Here is a 19,934-nt window from a genome sequence, read left to right as displayed (position 1 = left end):
ATAGTATGAATGAGGTGAAGATCAGTGGATGGGTTTGGGATGTTTTCCCTCTGAAGAGCAATGAACATTTATTTTATTTTGAATGGAGTGCTCCAATAAGGCAGTTGAGCAATGGTAAAGTCTAAAACCTCTCAGTAGAGGTCTCCACCCCACAGTGAAAAGGCAATCATGCATTATTACAGTTGTATATTAAAATATCCTCCAATTTTCTTATGACTTGTGGGGGCATTGGTGTGATGCTGGGTTTCTGTATTAATGGTCTCCCAAAGCTGTATACAGTTTCTATACCAATTAACCATGAGGGGGGAACAATAATGAAGCTGCCTGGACAACCTTAATGAACACTGATTGGCTGAAAGTCCAGTTGATTTAAATTGCACATCATTCTCTCCATAAAGGAAATCTACATGCCTTTCAAAAGCTGGTAATCAATGCAGTACTTTTTTTTTTTTTTTTTTTAAAGGGGTATTCTCTGAAAACTTTGCAGCACGATGCCACCTAAACATTTAATGTGTTGCATTTGCTTTTGATGTGGTTAATACATTATAAAAATCAATATTCAATACTCTAATATATAAACAGTATAATGTAACTCCATTAAGCTGCTCTTTGTATTCTCATGTGAGTTTTCAATTAGATATTCACATGCTCAGTTTGAAATTCAGTGCATTCAGTAATTTTTCCTTTTTTTCATCCTAACAAGGCTATGAATTCGTAACAACTCGCCAAAAACCTTCTGTAAAGCTCAGAATTATGTCAGTTTATTTTTTACAGGTTACCTTGAGCTGTTTTACACTGATTTATGGCTTAAATATATTGTTTACCTGAAAATTACTCAAATTTAACTTGCATTTGTCACTGAGCCACTTTTAATTAATTTTGCCTTTTAATTTGTGTACATTATATCGACAAACTATACTAGTAATACTGTGCTTTATATCAGTTGCAAACCTCTTGTTTGTGAATGTATGTACTATTTCCTTAATAGTTCGGTGGCATCTGTCACTCAACTAAAGCATGTGCTCAAAAAACCCCAAACCAACAGGAAATACCCCCCAGTTGTACACATAACTTTACCGATATTTTGTTTTTGAAAAAATCATGGTTTGTCTTAAGTAATTTAAAAGGTAACCTCATTTTGTCAGACGGGTGTCCCAGAAGCAGGGTGCCCTTTTTGAAACCGTGTTGAATAATGGATTGAAGCTATAGGGGGCCTCGTCTGGGGTTTATAAAATATAGATTTCGTCGAGGAGACGAGGCAGAGACTTCCCAGTCCCTCCTGACTGCTGAGCTTCTGCCGTCTCTCTCGCTGGCGGTCTCAGACACACTCTGTCGGACGTTGCACTCGGTGGGAGCTGAGCAGGCTGGTGGTGTTTAGAGCTGTGCTGAGCTGAGGGGTTGATCTTCTGTTCGCAGACAGTTTTGAAATGAGATTGTTCAGCAGGAGAAGAACTAGAAAATGTCAGAGGATGTGGTTTTCCTGAGCTTGCAGAACTGCACAGAAGCATACTTTGAGCATGACTTAACAACAAAAGGAAGCAAAGTGTCTATACGTTTCCATAGATTGTGGTCTGTTGTGATGAGAATGAAACATATCTGCACTTACTTTTAATTGCGTCAGCTGCTGTTTTTAACTTTTTCGCTTTCTGTTCTAAAGACAGACGCTACAGACTTGTCTTATTATTCTTTTCTTTTTTTAAACACTTCTCTGGAGCTGGTTACTTCAGAAGTGAATTGAATTCATTTTTTTTCCTATAATGAATGTGTCTCTAGGTGTTGGCTGGCTGGCTGATTGTTGCTTTTGAGCACTGAAGTAATCCTTCTGAGTCTGAACTACAGCATCATCATAAAAGGTAAGTTTTATTGGTTTTATACATTGATTTGCTGTAGGAAATTCAAGCTTTAAAAAAAACTACAGATCATCTGTAGAAGTGGGGTAAAAATCTGCATTTTTTTACAACTTAAATGTTTCTTAAACCTGTTTTTCGTGCCATTGAGTATCTCACTGATTTGTGTGCAATCAAGCACATGGAAGCTGATGGTTAAAACTAAATCATTTTTAATGGCTAATGCAATCAGTTCAACAGCTTAAACTGCTTATGCCGTTCAGTTTCGAAATGCTTCTCGCTTTGTCCAGAGCCACAAGCATCCCATATGAAGGTAGCTGTATCGATCACAGAAACAGAAAATGCCGAGCAGGAAAACGTCCAGTTTGTTTCTTCTTAGTCCTGATGAATTCCAGGGGTTTCCCATCCCCATATGTGTGACCTGTGGTGCCGTTCAAGGTCACACATTTTGAGAAGAGCTAGATTTCTGACCCAGCTCCCGAGCTACAAAGAAAGAAAAAAACATCTCTGACAGCATTTCAAACAAGATATGCATGACATCTTAAATTGTAACCAAGGCTGCCAGCAAGCCTCTTCCTTTAAGTGTTTTACCAAAGTGTAGCTAATCAGTTCCAGAAGGCATACGTTAACCGTTTCAGAGCCCACTGAGCCCCCAAAACACACAAACGAGCAGTATTATCACTAGAGCACACCCAGCTGAAGGGAAAGCATCTAAGCCCTTTTCCTCTGCATGCTTTGCAAGCACTACTGTATCTGCAATTCTCATTTTAAAGTTTTTTTCTCCCTCAAGAAAGCAAAAATAGTTTTGTAGTTGGTAACTTAACGATATCAGATGAAGTTATATTTTCACTCTGTGGCACAACAGGGTTGTGCTTTTAGTTTAAGGTGAGAATCAGATCTAAGGGAATATGATTGTACAAATATATTAATATATGTGTGTGTATGTGTATATATACAGTGTGTGTATATGTATATATATATATATGTGTGTGTATATATATATATATATATATATATGTGTGTGTGTGTGTATACATTTCAAAATGCTTTCCAGTACATTGTTTTTATTGTTTAAGAGTGCTTCATATGATATATATATATTCAGTGATACATATCTTATCTGTTATCTGCTATTTTATCTGTTGAAAATTAAGGAATTTAAAATAAATTAGGGTATTAAGCATTTAGAAACATCTGTATTAAGCATCTGTGTTTTCTGGAAAAAGGGAACACAGTAACCCTTATGCACTTTGCCACAAAGGAAGTATCATTTTCATTTCAACAGTACAGAAGTAAAGAGAGTGAAAGAAACCACCCCCAATCATATATTTAGAGAAATGTCACACCTTTGTCTGTCACTTCTTAATAGAAACACAATATGCTTTTAAGTAAAGCCATTGACACTTGAAGTTGTAAACTAGTCCAGACAAATGTAGTAGTTTATCCATATGCTGTTTTTATTCCTATTTATAAGCCAAGATAATCTTTGAAACACATTAAATATGTATAGATGAATATATAGATATACATAGATAGAGTTTTACATGTGAATTAATTATGAACTTGCTTTGAATTGCCAAACATTGTACTGTTTTTTTTTATATATTTATATAATCAGATATCTACCAATTAACATTCTAACATAATGCAATATATTTCAAATTTGAAGTTACTGCACAGAACAAAGCTGTAAATGTGCCATCTGTATTTTGTGTTTCTCAAAAGGAGCCCAGCACTGTAGACAGACTGTACTGTAATGGTTAACAAGGCAATACACTTTCCCCAGGGAGTGTACTCTTGATAGGTGTCTTTCATTGTCAGTAATTGTGGAATGGTAATAAACGGGCTGGTATCCAAGGTTACGCTTTGTTGTTTGTATCTTAGCAATTTGCTCCCAGACCTGAGATACATCCAGGCCTTGAGACCGAAAATGAAATGCACCCAATTCAGGGTGAACAATGAATCCCATCAAATTCAACCTCACAAGTGCATATGGGTCCCTGTGAAAGTAAACAGATTGGAAATGCAAAGATGCACTAGACCTGTTTAATTTGCAGAGCCATGCGACACGTCCTGATGCAGTCCTATCTCTGCCGACCATTCAGAAACTGTCAATGGAATTGGTATTTACACTGTAAGTCTGCTGAAGCAACTGGGCAGAGGAGCTGCATTTTCAATTACATGTTTGCAAATGTGATTTCAGCTCAGTTCAGTCTAATGCGTGAGATTAGGGAGCAATGTGGTTTGATTTTACTGTACTCCTAGACTCTCACTTGCTGTCTAAGCTGTAGTCATTAACCAGGGTTCTTTTATCCATTAAAAGACTGGGGATTTACAGCTCTTGAGATAATGGAAATTGTGTGTAAACAAAGTAATACTAATTACCAGGCACTGCAGTCCCCAGGAAGAGCTGTGTATAATATGAGCCTCCATTTTTCTTTTGTTTAACTGACATTCAAACACCTTCAGTTCAGCTCTTAATATCATGTCCTTTTTGACCGCTCTGTGGATGTGTGCACGTGTGCCTATAGAACATGGCAATTGTCACCATATCTTGTGGCAGGCCTGACTGATCCGTGTGGTTTTTCAACACGTTCTCCAAAGGGAGGTTTGACTTCATGGCTTTATTCAACAAGTCGCTTTTTCACTTCTGTCTTGACTGGCAGGCCGCCATTCTCTAGTGGCTCCTATTTTGAGATGTCTAGCTGAGGAAGGAAAAGACAAGTCCAAACAGGGGACTCCCCCTCCCGCCAAATATGGTGTTTTAGTTCAACTGACAAAATTGTACAGGAAACACAAACAGCCTGTTTTTTGTTCTATGGTTTCGCTTTGAAATCATCTGAATGTCTGCTTCTATAAAGCCGTATCCTCCTCCTCTTGTTTAGCTCCTCCATTGTGATAGTTTCCATGGTACCTGGCTTCAGCAGGTCAGTTTTAACTTTGCTGTGTTTGTTCCAAGATATATTTTACGTTCGTGCGCTGTGGCTAAATAGCACAATATTTCTGCATGCATAAATAAATCTTGCATTTAATTATCCAGGGCTCTTGACATCTGAGTTTCTTCTGACTTGTGTGGGTGGAGTACTGGAGCAAAAGTCATCATATGTGTAGTAGCCAACAATAGCACAAGAAAAAGCAGCTGGAATTCTCTGACCGCCTTCTGGCATTAAACAAACATTTTTCTTTTTTTCTTTTTTTTTTTTCCTTGGAATCTATCATCCGCCACCTAAACTTCTTCTATAAATAATTCTTAAAATATCATGCCACCCTGCAGTCTCCCAAAGCTATGCAAATAGGACCCGTTGCCAGATTTTTTTCCCTTTGTTCTAACTTCTACTACGTATTAGATTATGCATTCAAACTCCATTTGGATTTACAGAGGCTAAGAGAGAGAGAACATTTTGAATATTGAAGACTGACATTGAATGTGTAAGTTTGTGCGTAATGGTGAGCTTTCTTAGCAGTAATCTGTGACTTTAGTGTGGGTGATTTTTGAATGCATTAGGGAATACGCAACTTTCAGTTACAGTTCGGTAGATCCAATAAAATGTTTTTGGTATGTATGCATAATTAATTTAGACTATAATACAAAGAGCACTGTTCAGAGCTTGTTTTTGTTGGTTTGTTTGTTAGGGTGTGGGATTTTGGTTTTCATTTATTAGTTTTATATCAAATCTCTCTCTCAGCATTATGTTAATATTTTTGGATACTATTTAATGTGCTCAGAATCATTCTGTCAGCTGTTGTAACTTTATGGAGCACAATGTTATGGGAGCCAGACTCCTCCCTCAGGGGTTTTGTTTGCTGAATCAGTCCGTTACTTCAAATATTATGACCTTTTCTCCACTCTCTTGTATATACAGCCAAGAACAAAGCTTTGCATACCATGTGGAACAAATTTTTAACTATTTTGACAAACTTGAATAAGTAGTTTTATGCATACATGTTTGTGTCTGCATTTTATGGTAATCCTTTTATTAAATTTGATATGCAGTTGCTAATGTATGTCCTATTTAAACTTGTAAGTTATATTACAGTATTGATATAACCACATAACCTAATTAAAACTTTCATCACTGACTGGGATCCCTTGTTATGCATTACCTTAATCCCAAATGAACCCAGATTTAATCTGAAAACAAATCTCGTGGAGATTTTCCTCATGTGATTCATTTCATCTTTTCATTTCGTGCAGCTCTCACTTTCACCATATTAATTGCTCATTTTCTCTAATCTTTTGAATGGTGCCTTTTTGGAATTGTCACTCGCTGTACAGTGTAATCCTAACAACACAATAATGCTGTCTGCAATAAGCAACACCCTGAGGTTTAATCAAGTGTAAACAATATGATATTACCTACTGTTGCTCGAGCGATTCCATGGGTTTGGTGCTGTCAAAAGGGATTTTGTTATTTCAAACTAAAAATAGGCTTGCAGCTCTTTAGATGTTAGCACTACTGTAATTCCACGCTTGTCAGTGATAATTTCAACCTAAGAGAAACGGGCTTGGGCATCCGTGAAAAATATTACTCATTTAGTTTTCTTTTTTTGTTTTTTTCCCCCCTTCCTTAGCCGTTTATCAAATTATGCTTTATTGGGTTTCATGAAACCCCCTGAAGGAGGAGGCGTCTCGTCTGTGCTGTGTGAGCCTGTGTGCTTTTCTTTTTTTTCTTTTTTTTTTTTCATCGTTCAGAAGGTGCTGTGAGTGTAATGATTTGTGTTTCTGCTGGCGAGCGCAGCGGAGGAGCACTCACGGGTCTCTCTATCTCCTGTCTCTGGGTCCGCTGGTGACAGAAGCTGCCAAGATGGGCTGTGGACTAGCCAAGCTGGAGAAGGCAGAAGAGAACAGCCCGGGCAAGATCTACTCCACCCTCAAACGGCCTCAGGTGGAGACAAAAGTGGGGACAGCCTACTGCTATAGCTTCCTGGACTTTACGATAGGAAAGGATGGTAAGTGTTATTTTACTCAGAATTGTGGGAGAGAGACTGAGAGAAAAAGTAATGTGCCTGTTTGGTGTTCATGTACAAAGTGTTAAGGTCTGTATGATTATGTTCTGCTTTTAATTCCCTCCTTACTCGGAAATACAGCTTTGCTGAAACAAAAGTTACTTATCTACTTCCATGTAAACTGTAAATTTAACATGAACTGTACTTACTCATTGTGTAACTGCTTTCTGTTGAAGAACATGATCTGGGAGAGGTATGTTTCCCTACTGTGTATGGTTGGCTTCAATAATTAAGTTTTTATTTGTATGTATATAGTTTATTATTGTTTTAAACTGCTTGCAGCAGTACCTATTTTTGTGACCCCATCCCCTGCTTTGAAAAAGGGAACAGCTGGGGCAGAAAAAGGCCCCCTACCAGACTTCACAGATGTTTGCAGTTTCTTTCCTACAAAGAATCGGCACAAGCCATGATTACAGATGTGGAGCTGTCAGAAACCCTGTCATTTGATTATGAGAGTATGAACAGCTTTTGAGATATGACTTCGGACATAGCTTTCAGTGATACAGTAGGTAAGGCAGGAAAAAGATCTAAGAAACATGCCTGCAATTTGTTAGAAAAGGCTTTGATTCCACAGCATTTTTCTTACAGGCGCTTATAAAATTTAGCTTATTTATTTATTTATTTTTATTCAGAATTTTGAACATTTTCCCTAAAATGCCTACATGCTGCACAGTACAAAGTGCGTTCAGCTCCGCACAGTAAAAAAATAATTCCTTCACCCTAATATTTTTATGAAAAGAAAGTGTTTGACTACATTTGTTGGGGCAAGACTGGTTGTCACTACCAAGTTAACACCAGCGAAAGATTTGTTTTGGTATGAAACTACCCACCCCCAATAAAATATGCATATTGATAATGATCTAAATAATGTACTACACAGTGGAAACACATGTTTGGCAGGGTTCACAGGAAGCTGTGTCAAGCTGGTCAAATCCTGCTGTATGTTTCCTGAACATGGGCGAATCCAACCTGGAATTCACTGAGACAGACCCTCGGCTCAAAAGGACCAGGGCTTATTCCTGTCCCTCAGTGAAAACTATGTTTCACCCTTGTTCCACCTCAATACTGCTCAGATTGGAACTCATACCTTGCTACATGCCTTCAACATTACAGTAGCTTGCAAATGACATCATCATCCACAGGCACATACGTAGATCATATGAGACCAATAGGGCAACATCTTGTGTGCCACCATGAATAAAAGATACACAGCTACACAACATCTGGACCTGGCTGGTGTTTCCATATCTAATTGGGTTGAGGCGCTACATGTTGTTCATGGATGATGTACCAAATTCCAATAGGTGTATTTTTCCATTTTGATGTTGATCATTTCATTGACTGTTCCTGAACATATAATTATAATTGTGTAGTTGAATGACCTGATTTTTTCCCTGGTAGGGAACTATTTAAAGCACTTTGTATCTTGGCAGAGAAGATAAAGTGAAGATGAAATTAAATGAGCACATTTCTGATTTTGATTCAATTAAATTAACAGTCGCTGCTGATAATTACATGTTTTGAGAAAAAGGTAGCTCCTGTAAACGGGCTAAAGAAAATCCACACTAACTGGGAGAAAATAAGTCGAGTCTTTGGAGAAAATTGATTCTCAAGAAACTATCAGAACATATTACAATAAAAGCATTTCAATTGTGTTTTTCCATTATTTGTTTGAAATTGCCAGAGTTCTTAAAAGTTTAAATAGGAATCATTGCCATTGTGTTTGTGTATAAAGTGCATATTTGCTCCAGAAAGGTATTTCTTGGATAAGGGTGCCTGCCACTAAATAAATAAATAAATAAATAATGAGATAAGAAAATGACCCATTGAATTAGACCTGAAAATTGTCCTGTTTATTGCACTGAGATTGCCTCAGAAATTCAGCATGTGGTTTGTGGATTCAAAAGCTGCCTGCAAGACTTAAACATGCACTCCCAGGCTGGTGACACTGTTATATTATCATCATCTTATATTATTATATTATTCTCTTCATAAGCCTCAATAAAGCACTGACCAAAGACCAAGAGTTATTCCATTTTTAATTAAATGTGCCATACAATCAGCCAGAGAATATGTACTTGGTCTCGTTCGCTTTATTCTTCCCCTAGACTCGGCACAAAGCCTTGATTTATAGCCCCCCCCAAGATTATTTCTTAATGCAATATTTTGAGAACCAAGATATAAACATATCAAAGAAAGAGGAGTGTAAAAAAACATTTGGTATTATTATTTTTTTTTTTTACAGTACTGTGTATTATTTCTATAGCTTTATTATTCAGCATTCGGCTCATGCGTTACCAAACTGCCACCGCTCCTGCTGATAATAGTATATAAGTACTTTTGCAGATTTTGTCTGACATTTCCCCCACCTCCGTAATTTACATGCATCACCGGAGACTTCGTGTATGGTGTTTGGGAATTATAGGGTCTTGTGAATTTGCTGTGCTTCTACAATTCCAAGCCCCAGATGGAAATTCAAAATGTGTGGAAGTGAATGCCTTTGAGAGAGTCTCTAAATATAGTAAAGCGCTAATTGTGTTGTTATTCTCATCAAAAGGATGCAAACTGACTTGGCAGCGATGCTCAAACAGGGCTTTTATGTACATACATTTTTGAAACTCTTCTGTCTTGCATTTAAATTAATCGTGCATCGAACATGCTTTGGCTTGCTCAACAGCGTGGGGACTTGCTAATCCCCCCCGTGCAGCTGACCTCTATATCACCTTGTGTAAGACAAGTCTAAGTGACTTCAGAGAAGCCCATCATTATGTAAAGCTGAACACCAGCACTTCAGAGATGCCCTTGCAATGGCCCAGTCAAAGAAGAATGACAAGAATACACCGCCCAAAAGAAATCTAAAATGCCACTGTGAAGAATGTGTATGTGTTGGAGAGAATGATTCCATGCACTGTCAGGGATTTGTATTTCTTAGTCCCGTGCTACACCCACTTAAGATCGTAGTCTGATTGAAAAATATGGATGCTCACCCACTGTCAATTGAAAGTGCCCTTATATATGCAGTGTTTGCTTTTAGATTCAGAAGCTCTTTCACTGTAAAGAGACATCACCTGGGGCCTGATTCTGGCTCTATTTCAAATCTCTTTCTCTTATCAGTGAAGAACCTTTTGATCTCTCCATATAGCAGATCTCTACGGGGTGATGTGGTGCTCGGTAGGTGTGGTGACTGATTGTAGCTCATACTGCAGAGCAAAAAGGTCCATTTGGGAGCTGTTGTGTTACAGTACAAAGACGGCGATGAGAAGTAACGCCATGATGATCCTGCACACGCAACTTGACGTACAGTTGTGTCTTTTCAGAGTTTCTTGAAGACAAATCCGTAAGGCAGGGCTTGTGTAGATTGAAACCAGTTCATGAACAAAATGGTTTTAAATACATGAAAAGACCAAGTAATATTATTTCAAATGAAGGGTGTGAATGCTCTCTTGCACGAAGAGGCACGTGATTACATTGCAATAAGTTCAAAAGGACAAAACTGACGCCTCACTCTTTAAAACTGGATTGTTGTGCAACACTTCCCAGTAGCATGATTTCTCACCAATCCACACTTCTACGAACATTTCCGAAATTACACAATAAAGTCTCTTTACAAGATCATATAGAAGGTGCCATCTTATATTTCAAAGGTAATGACCATACAAACAACCTGAACTTGAATTTTATTTGATGATAGCATATGGTTATACTTTTTCTTCCTCGATTTCAGCTTAGATTACTTTATCTGTTTATCATTATGGAACAGATGCAGAACAGATTTTGCAGTGTGTACGATATACTACAGACCACACGTGTATAGTTTTACAAAAATGTTTAGATTTGTACTGTTGTCTGGCCTCTACATTCTATGACAGTCCCTGTGTAATGATCGTGAATAACATAAATAATAATATTCATGTGTAGGGTCGGGCAATATGTGATATTTAATGTCATGAAACCATTCTTCTTAAACTGAAGCCTCCAAGTACAGACTTTGCTTGAATGCATCACTAAGGCAGTCATTTATATGTAAAATTTCCAGACACCTTGAGAAACCTTCAAATTAATATAGGTTCTAAAATCAGTGGGGGTGGCTTAAAACAGATATTAGATTTTTGAGCGGTGCCTTCAGATATGAGCAAAACAAATATAAAAAATAATCCTGTAATAAAATATGCATAGGATTTTTAATTGACATGCTGTCTTTACAGCGCATCGTGGGGGTTATTTCGAGCAGTCATTCAGAGTAACCCTGTCTGTCTGAGGTAGAGATAGAGGTGGACCTTCATTTTGATATAATCTCAAAATCCTTAGTTTATCATGCTGTTCTTCCCTGCTTTTAATCCCCCTATATATTGTACACAGTGTGTAGTTAATTGTGTTGGTGGCCTCCTCGTCTTATTTTCCCAAATAGGTAGAAATTGTCATGCATGTTTTTAAAAGTCAATTTTACGAATGCTTCAGACGTGTGTAACCAAGGAATTAGCTGATAGAAACACAGAAATCAGTGCCAGGACCAGCTTCTTCCACACACCTTTCAGTAATTACAAATCAGTAGAACATTTTAAAATCTTGACTTAGCAGAGATAGCTTTGTCAGATACAGGTGTTTCTGTTCATTAGCACCATTAGACTTTTTTTTTTTTTTTTTTTTTTTTACTCCTTTTCCTGTTTTTTCTTGAATATGTTTGTGACTTATGTATCGCCTTGTCTGCAGCTGTGACCAGACTCTTTGTTTGTCATGTGAGCGAAGCCTGAAAAAGAATTTGAAATTAAGTTAGCAGTGTATTAAAGGCATAATAGGACAGAGAATAATTTCCCCTGCTGTGCTTCCTAAAACGAGTCTGGTCTTTTATAAATTCCTACACTGAGTACATGGACATCTGTTTATTCTTAAATCACAGTTCAATGTTTTGGACTTCATTATAATGCTGAGTTGAAATCCTCCAATTGCTATCATGGAGATCATCAAATTATTACACATTTCCCGGGGCGGGCTGGCACCAAGACACGAAACAAAACAAAAACAAAAAACAGTATAAGACCAGTTTCTTCTCAAAGTCTCAAGAAACTGATAGTATTTTCAACAACAGGAAAACCAAAAGCCTGAACATTTCCTTCCTTTTACCGTCTTTGTTCCTTGTGTGAAAGTATGGTGCTTAATAATCCTATTGAGATTAAAGGAAAACATTTTCTTCATGCTAGGCTTTGCCTTTATCTGTAGCTTGTCAGTTTGTTAGCTCAGGAAACTTCATAGTTATTGTAACGGACGCTTTTAGAATCTGATTGTCTCAGCAGATTTTAACACATTATTACCATCAGTTTGTCTTCAGAAACAGCAGTGGGTTATTGCCTCTGGCATTCATTGCTGTTGCCTGCTCTAGTAAATATGATTTCCTAACCTCGGCCCCACCCACCAACACCTTAATATAGCAGTGCTTCCGTAATTGGATGTTTGTTTGTTATTGCTCTCCTACGATGACTGGATATTTCAGTATTGATTTTGTTGGTTATTGCTGTCGTCAGTTTAAATGGAACCACCCTCAGCGGGAATTGGAGGAAATACTAACTCCTAACATTGCTCACACACGGTGAAGGGGTAGTGATGGGAAGGGATATTGATGAAACCATTAACATTTCACTTAATTTAATTTTAATATATACTTTATATGATATATAAAGCCTAATATATAATAACATATCTACATGTATGGCCTTAATATAATGAAAGATTTATCTAACAAACAAAAAAGAATCAAATCATACTTTCCTTCTTTAAGTCTTTTTTTAATAATATTTTATTGAAATCATGTTTCCATAATTAAAATATGTCCTCCTAGGGAATCATTGCAGTGTTGTTGCAGCTGTCCGAATGATTTATATTTATAAGTCAAATACACATTAAGTGCCAAACACAGGATTGACTTGTTTTTTAGCATACAAAGAAATGACAGACATATCCCCGGCTTCCTGTTTCAGCTCTTCACTTCCTTTTGATTATGTTTCCTGCCAGGTTGTCTGCTTATCATGATATTATGAGCGGTTGATTTGAGAATTCATTGGTAGTCTGATGAACTGATGCACCTCATTAGTACGTTTTACTCTGCATTTACGGAAAATAACGGTTCCAGTTCACTTTTTGCCTCAATGTCTGCATTCATACAGTTATTGTATTGGTGCTGTGTGCGTCAAACTAACTGTGAAAAACTAAACATTTGGAAACGATGTGTTGCCAGGTTTATGGTATCTAAGTTTCCTCAATCTTCACAATCAACTTTCTTAGCAAGACAATGTTACTGGTTTACTCCTAATTGCAGGACTGGTCATGTGATCACTTGTGTCAGCCATGTCTTTTACTGCTCTACCAGATTTTATTGATTTATTTTCTTTTCTGTATTATGTATTATGTACAGGGGCCTTGCTATAATCTACATTTTAAAGGAAACCACCCTAAGCTGTAATTGGAAGAAGTACTGACTTGCTTAGTTTCCTAGGTATGGCTAATGTTGCTCTCACAAAATGTAATTGAATGGACAGTGAGGTGAATGAACAGGATGGTTTGAATAGCAAACAACCACTATGCATATAAACTAAGCTCAGTGAAGGGGGGATGTTGCTGTCTAATGTCACTGGTGGCTACAATGAGACTCCGTGTTTTTAAAACATCTATATTTTGAGGCTGATTAAATACCTCGTCAATATTGCTAATATTTTATAGTGGCATTGCAAATGTGTTGTTAATAATTTGGCGGCCTGGGGATACAATCTCATCCCTAATGAAAGGCAACGACTCCTGTAGTAATCTGACTCTGCTCCGGTGCAAATGAGTCTAGAGACTCCTTCACGAGCTCCCGGTAACTGATTATTATTCACAAGAGGATAAAGAGCAGTGAATTACACTGTTGGTTTAATTAATGGAAGAGTGAATCTATAATCTCGGAAGAATTGCTTTTTTTTTTTTTCACCGTTATTTACGTTCTGCGCCGGTGATGCTATTGACAGAGTGAATTACCATTAGTTAACAACACCCAGAAGGGTTGGGCGGCACTTGGCAATAGTCTGCCACATGCCAATTTATGCCCCAGGAGGAACGGGTATTTCCTGGCAATACAGTCTGTCGCGTCTTATTCCTTAATCAATAAACAGCACTCACCTTGGGTCTCTGTCTGCTGCTGGCAAACCAGCAGCCAAGCCCGGAAAATTGTTCAAGTCATCTCCTGTGGCAGTTTGCAGTATGGGCCAGAATAAACAAATCTTTCTCCACTTTTTTTATCAGCATGGTAAAGAATATTTAAACTTGTATCTCTCTGGCAGCTTAATGCTGACTCATACAAAGTGGCTCAGTAATTTAAATTAGTGTCTTGTGGTTTCTCCTGTCTTTTGCAGTTAGCATTCAGTTTCTAGTTGATTTAATTGTGAATGCAGATACCATCTCCCCAAAAGCTTCTCAATTGAGTAAATTGGCTTAAAGTCTCAAAACACACCGGTTTACATCTTAACAGTGCAGGACCACATTGTCTTATATCTTATATAGAAAGTGATTTTGAAGTCAGCTTATTGTATCTAGAGAACTGTCAGTTGTACATATCTTTTGTAGCTTAAAATCAAGCAAAATGGGAGAGTTTACTATTGTTAGAGAATGTGTCCACTTAATGCTTCATTAGTTGGGTAAAATATATATTCAAATGTATTTGTGGTTCTTGCATTTACAATGGTTTATGTCATAGCAGTACAATCTGTGGGAAGTTAATGTATTTTCATTGTATAAAACCAAAATTTGTTAACTTTTATCTTTTGTACTTTGTTACAGCTACCACATTTTGGAATTATCTTGACATTTTTCAGCTGAAATAGTTCTTGTGCATTTTTTAGGAAATGTTTCTCAATCAGTGTCAGACACCGGTTTTCCCCGTTTTCTTTATGATTAATCTCTGGCACAGTTTTCTTCTTCTTTGTTTTGCCTATTATTGCGCTCGTTCACTCATTCATTGACTGTGGTACTAATTACAGAGGCCGTATCACATCTTTATAGAATATTTAAACATTAGGACACAACAGGGGGTGTGGTTAACATGATTTAATTACATCCCTAGGCACTTCATGAGGTACAGCAATCTCTAGTTGCTTGTAACCTCGCAAGCCTTCTCTGCGGGATTCTCGGAAGCTGTTTTAATATTTTTGGTTTACAAGAAATTCCATGGTGGTGTAGTTCATGGCCACGAAGAGCAGCATTATTTTAAGATGTATTTTAAGGCACTACCTTTCAAAGATGGTTGTCATGGACTGTAACACAAAAACATGTAAACATTGAACTTACTGGGTACTATGTAATACATACAAAAGTGTGTTTGTTTGTTTCGACTGTAAACTTATTGTCCAGTGTGCTGTTTTATATTGCCACTTAACCCAACATCTTTTTTAGTTTTTCTGGCAAATTAGTTGTTTTGCGTGAGTTGTTATGTTCAGGAGATTAATGTGCTTGGTTTCCACCTGTTCACACTTGGTTTCAAGCCCAATGATGAATGTTAGAGCCTCAGATGAGATTTCCTACCTCAAGTTATGCTTCACAACTTCACATCTATCAAGTGTGACAAACGTGGTAAATATTAAAACTGAGTGTGGTGTCAAGAAATAGATTAGTGTTATTTTGATACACTATGTCTTCCACAATGAGCCTAAATATCCAACCTTATTTCAGTTTATTAGGGGGCCAAGCAACAAAGTGGCTGGACCACCTTTTGTAATTGTTCAGATTATTATTATTATTATTATAATTATTATTATTATAATTATTATTATTACGCAATATATTTCAAATGGCCATAAAATGAAAACTACTGGACAGAAATTTGGCTTGGTCCTCTATCACATTTGTTAAAAGCAAGGTGATTCATTAAACAACATGCTATGACCAAATCAATATATTTTTTCTCCATAAATTTCAAATGACCATGACATTAAAACATTGTAACAGAAACTCACCAATATTGGTGTGTTGGTAGATACCTATAGCAGGTTGTCCCACAAGAAATGTGGAGGTCATATGTCATATGGTGTGGTGCCAATATTGGATTACATGACAATTATAAGACAATATTTAAACCTCTTCTCCTTCCAAACCACCACTAATGGGACAGATGTGAGACTTGGTGCATGACACTTCATGTTATGACCTATATTCAGATTTGTAAATGTAAATTCATAAAATAGATTTATAAAACTAATGTACTTTTACCTAATCCAATTACATCCTATCACACTGAATGTACACCTATGTACAATCTACACATATGCCTGGCCCCCTACATTGCTGCTTGCAGCTATATTATTATGATTTCTTTTACACAATGCTTTTATGTAATGTGTAAGTTATATCGAGTACACTTACAATAACAGGTGCAATTTCTCTGTATTGTCAAGACAGATGAAAAAATCCCCGCAATCAATTAAAAAGAGCTTTATTGGCATGACAGAGCATTGCCAAAGCATTTACAGCAAAACAACTAAAAGTAACACAAGCAGTCACATACAACCATTCCAACTTTTGTTTTTGTCCCAGTTCTGTCTACATTTCTGGTTGTGTGATTTCTGAAGATTAGTCAGTTTAGGAGAGCACTGAGTTGAAGTAGATCCAACCTGTACAACATGTTACTTGGTTCATCCATGTTATTTATATTTAACCCTTGAATGATGATTATACCTCTTGAGGAGTAAGGCCACATTTAATTTAACTGACAAAATACTCATTATGCAGTAGCAGAGGCTGTCAGATAACTTGTAATATCTACTGCAACAATTGTCAGTGTTTTTTAAATTTGTGTAAGATACCTGCAACATCATGGTGTCAACTTGTCAGATAATTTGTTTTTCCCCTGCGACATTTTAGCACAACTGTTGGAAGCTCCTAGTTATATCTACACATTTCTTATTCACTTCCTCCCCTTTCTATCGGATTCTTGATAGCAGTTTCCTAGCAACACTGGTGTGAGAGATCAGTCTGGAACAAAACATGGTTTTCAGAGAGGCTCAGTCATTCTTATTTCAAGTCTGTTCATAGTCGCGTTCTTTTAGAAAAGGCAATATACGGCGTTGGATCAGTACAGGTGAGGAAGTTGACTTATTCTTCCTTCCCCAGCAAGTGGTCTCTGACTTTTTAAAAGCTGCCATAGCCTTGGCTGTCATGGGATTTGAATTATGTTCTGTTTTATAAAATAAATTTGTGTTTTTTGTTTGTTTTTGGAGTAACACTTTCTTCTATATTTCTGACGACCCCTCAATCTTGATTTTGAAGTAAACCATATTAAACAAAAGTCAAGGAATGGGACATAGCAAAACAATCATCTAAACATTAATTTTAAAAACTCTTTTCAGCATCTCACTTTCAAATTTCCTTCAGATTTAAATCAAAGCGAATGCCCGAATATCTCCATAAGGAAAGTTGACCGTGGTACTGTATTAAAAACATCTACTTAATTGTTCACAGGGAGGTTTATTTGGAAAAGCACATTTCGCTTTAGCTCATTAGCGCCTTTTGGAGCGTGATTATTCTAATTAATTCAAAGTGGTGTGTTTTTCTCAAGTTTAATGCAAATTTCCTTTCATAACACCAGTAAACGCTTACAGCGTTATTCACAGATATCTGATAAGATTATGATTGATTGAATTTGAAATGTTTTTGCTCTGGGAAGGAGCACCATGATGTACTGTCAAAGCATGGCCCCCTGTACATAAGTCAGACATAAGACATGAAACTGATAAAGATAAGAAATGTTCAACCTTATAAATGGAGGAAAGGATTTAGTATGAAATAACGAACATTTGATACAAATACACACAGAAGAATTGCATTATAAGGGTATTTTGTCACTGTAACTGTTAACCATGCTTTCAGTTTAATGACAAAGAATGACATTCATATTGCAATAAGTTAAAGGATTAATTACTTTGATTTATACTATAGCTGGACCGTCTGGATTTTTCACACTTCTAAACTGCAATTTATTTTTCTTCATGGATTTACTACCTTTAAGTTTAACCACATCCAGTTACAGGCTTTTTTCTTTAGAAGTAGACAGCTGAGTGGTGGAGTCTATTATAGACTTCCAGAAGTTCAGAGCATCACAATGCTGTACTCAGCCTCCAGGAGTGACTGGACGGAGTAACTATTCCAATAGCAGATTAAAAGGGCAGCCACTCAGCTGGGGAATACAGATTAAAGTATATCTGTCTCAAAGGAAACGTGCTTCAGAGTGGTACACCAAAGCCTGCAGTGAAGCAATAGTGTAATCTAAAGTATACCAACACAAATCAGTGAAATCAATAAACCAGCTAGGCGTTTCTCGCGCTTCTCCATGTTAACCCTCATTAACAGACTTTGCAGTCCCCACTTCACTGACAGGATACACAACGAGAGACAGTGGCTGAAAATAATGAACCTGGATTCCAGGGAGTCTAACGAAAAGTGCTCCTCATTGATCATTAATGCCAATGTATTATGTGTCTGTCACCTGTTTGGGCTGTGATCGGGCACTGAATGTCAGTAATGAACAATTATCAGACCAGTTTAATCATCTACTTGGAGCTCATTAATTCCCATTTGGGATTGTTATCATAGTTTAATGTAATTAAGTATACATATTTTCTTGTCTATTACTGCCCCAATGATCAGCACAGAAAAAAGACTTCACTGTTGATTCTGCCATTGTATTATAAAGGCGAACGTCTGCCCACACAATTTGAGACCATGGACACATTTCCGCCTGTCCGTGATCAGAATACAAAGCTGCCAGTACAATGAACACACGTGACCTGTCTGTCTGACGGCCATCAGACAAAGATCATTAGATCTCATGTGTGGCTCATAGGGTCCCAAATTTAACATGTTGGTGTGAGATTAACATACAAATATTCTGTGCTGTACATAACAATATGAATGTGTATTGGCCGTGATATCAGCACCACATTTTTCTGTGGTTGGTGAGTCGTCTACACATGTGTGCCTGACCAGAACTCCCCTGTGACTTCTCTTTCACTTTTCGTTTTTTTTTTAATCGGCAAGTTTAGTTTAGTTTCATTCCAAAACAGCAATACATTCCAGAAGCTTTAACACAATTAAATCAAATCTAAAGCGTTTCAAGTGTGGTTCCACCCACAGCTGAGCAGTTTCCGTAAGGTGGAACCAGGTGTTGATGAGAGGTGAAACTACGTGTTTTAAAGAAGCTTTCAGTACCCTTTCCCCACCATATCACTCAAGAGATCTGAAAGACCAAACTGCTTTACAGGATGTTAGCTTGCTGGCCTTTTGGGAGGGAAAATAGTAGCTGAACATTTGTAAAGTGCTGTTTTTTTCTACAGAGAAAGAGGCCTTTACTTACAAAAATAGAAATTCAAGATTTCTTCCTGGTTTTGGAAATCATAAAGACAAGGGACTTAAAGTAGCTGTCATTCTGAGCTCAGAATACATTTCTAATTTTTCCTATTGTATTAGATTATTTTCATGCAATGACTAATGCAACAAACTTCAATCTTCTATAAATAACTTGATTATTTTGCCAAATTTTTCTACATAAGCAACTGGTTGTCATAGTAACATGTATTAGTCAATAATACAGCGAACTATACATGTCTGAGGGTTTCTAAAGGGCACTGCTTATTCCAGTCCAATGTGCTTCAGAAATGGCTTCTCTGCCATTTAAACAGGTCAGTGTTATTCAAGACACTGGAAAAAGTAACCACAGATTTCTCAAAAGAGTGCAAGTCTTACTTGTTTTTTTGTTTTTATTATTTGGGCAATTTTATGTAGCAGATCTTCATGATGTAATTTGCATTACTTTTTTTTGACAAAATAACAAAATATACATTGCAATATTAATATATAAGAAAACCATTTAATATTAATTTGAGCCCATAAAGTCTGTTAAAAAAAACAGATATGTCCAGGTTTTTTCTGATATTTTTATCAATTGTGCCAATTTGTATATTGTCATTAATCCAATTGTATTATAATAGATTTAAATTACTTTTTAGAGTGTGGCTACTTTTCATTCATAATTGTTCTTCATAACATACGTGTTCAAGATTTGGGCAG

General features: G+C 36.9%; 1 protein-coding gene across 3 annotated transcripts in view; it reads left to right on the top strand.

The window, feature by feature from the left end:
- The first annotated feature begins 1,261 nt into the window (after positions 1 to 1,261).
- rftn1a (raftlin, lipid raft linker 1a) overlaps positions 1,262 to 19,934 on the top strand; it is a 52,760-nt gene continuing 34,087 nt past the window's right edge. For 2 of the 3 annotated variants that reach the window (XM_066715687.1, XM_066715685.1), the window contains exons 1-2: positions 1,262 to 1,853; positions 6,642 to 6,797. In XM_066715687.1, coding sequence (XP_066571784.1) covers positions 6,653 to 6,797 — 145 coding nt within the window. In that variant the 5' untranslated portion in view covers positions 1,262 to 1,853; positions 6,642 to 6,652. Of the gene's footprint in view, positions 1,854 to 4,682; positions 4,775 to 6,641; positions 6,798 to 19,934 lie in introns of those variants that run through there. The other variant, XM_066715686.1, reaches the window with a different exon arrangement.

The sequence above is a fragment of the Amia ocellicauda genome, chromosome 10 (assembly GCF_036373705.1).
Source record: "Amia ocellicauda isolate fAmiCal2 chromosome 10, fAmiCal2.hap1, whole genome shotgun sequence".
NCBI classification, from domain to species: domain Eukaryota; kingdom Metazoa; phylum Chordata; class Actinopteri; order Amiiformes; family Amiidae; genus Amia; species Amia ocellicauda.
Note: the sequence above shows the minus strand (reverse complement) of the source record. Positions and strands in the feature narration are given on the sequence as shown.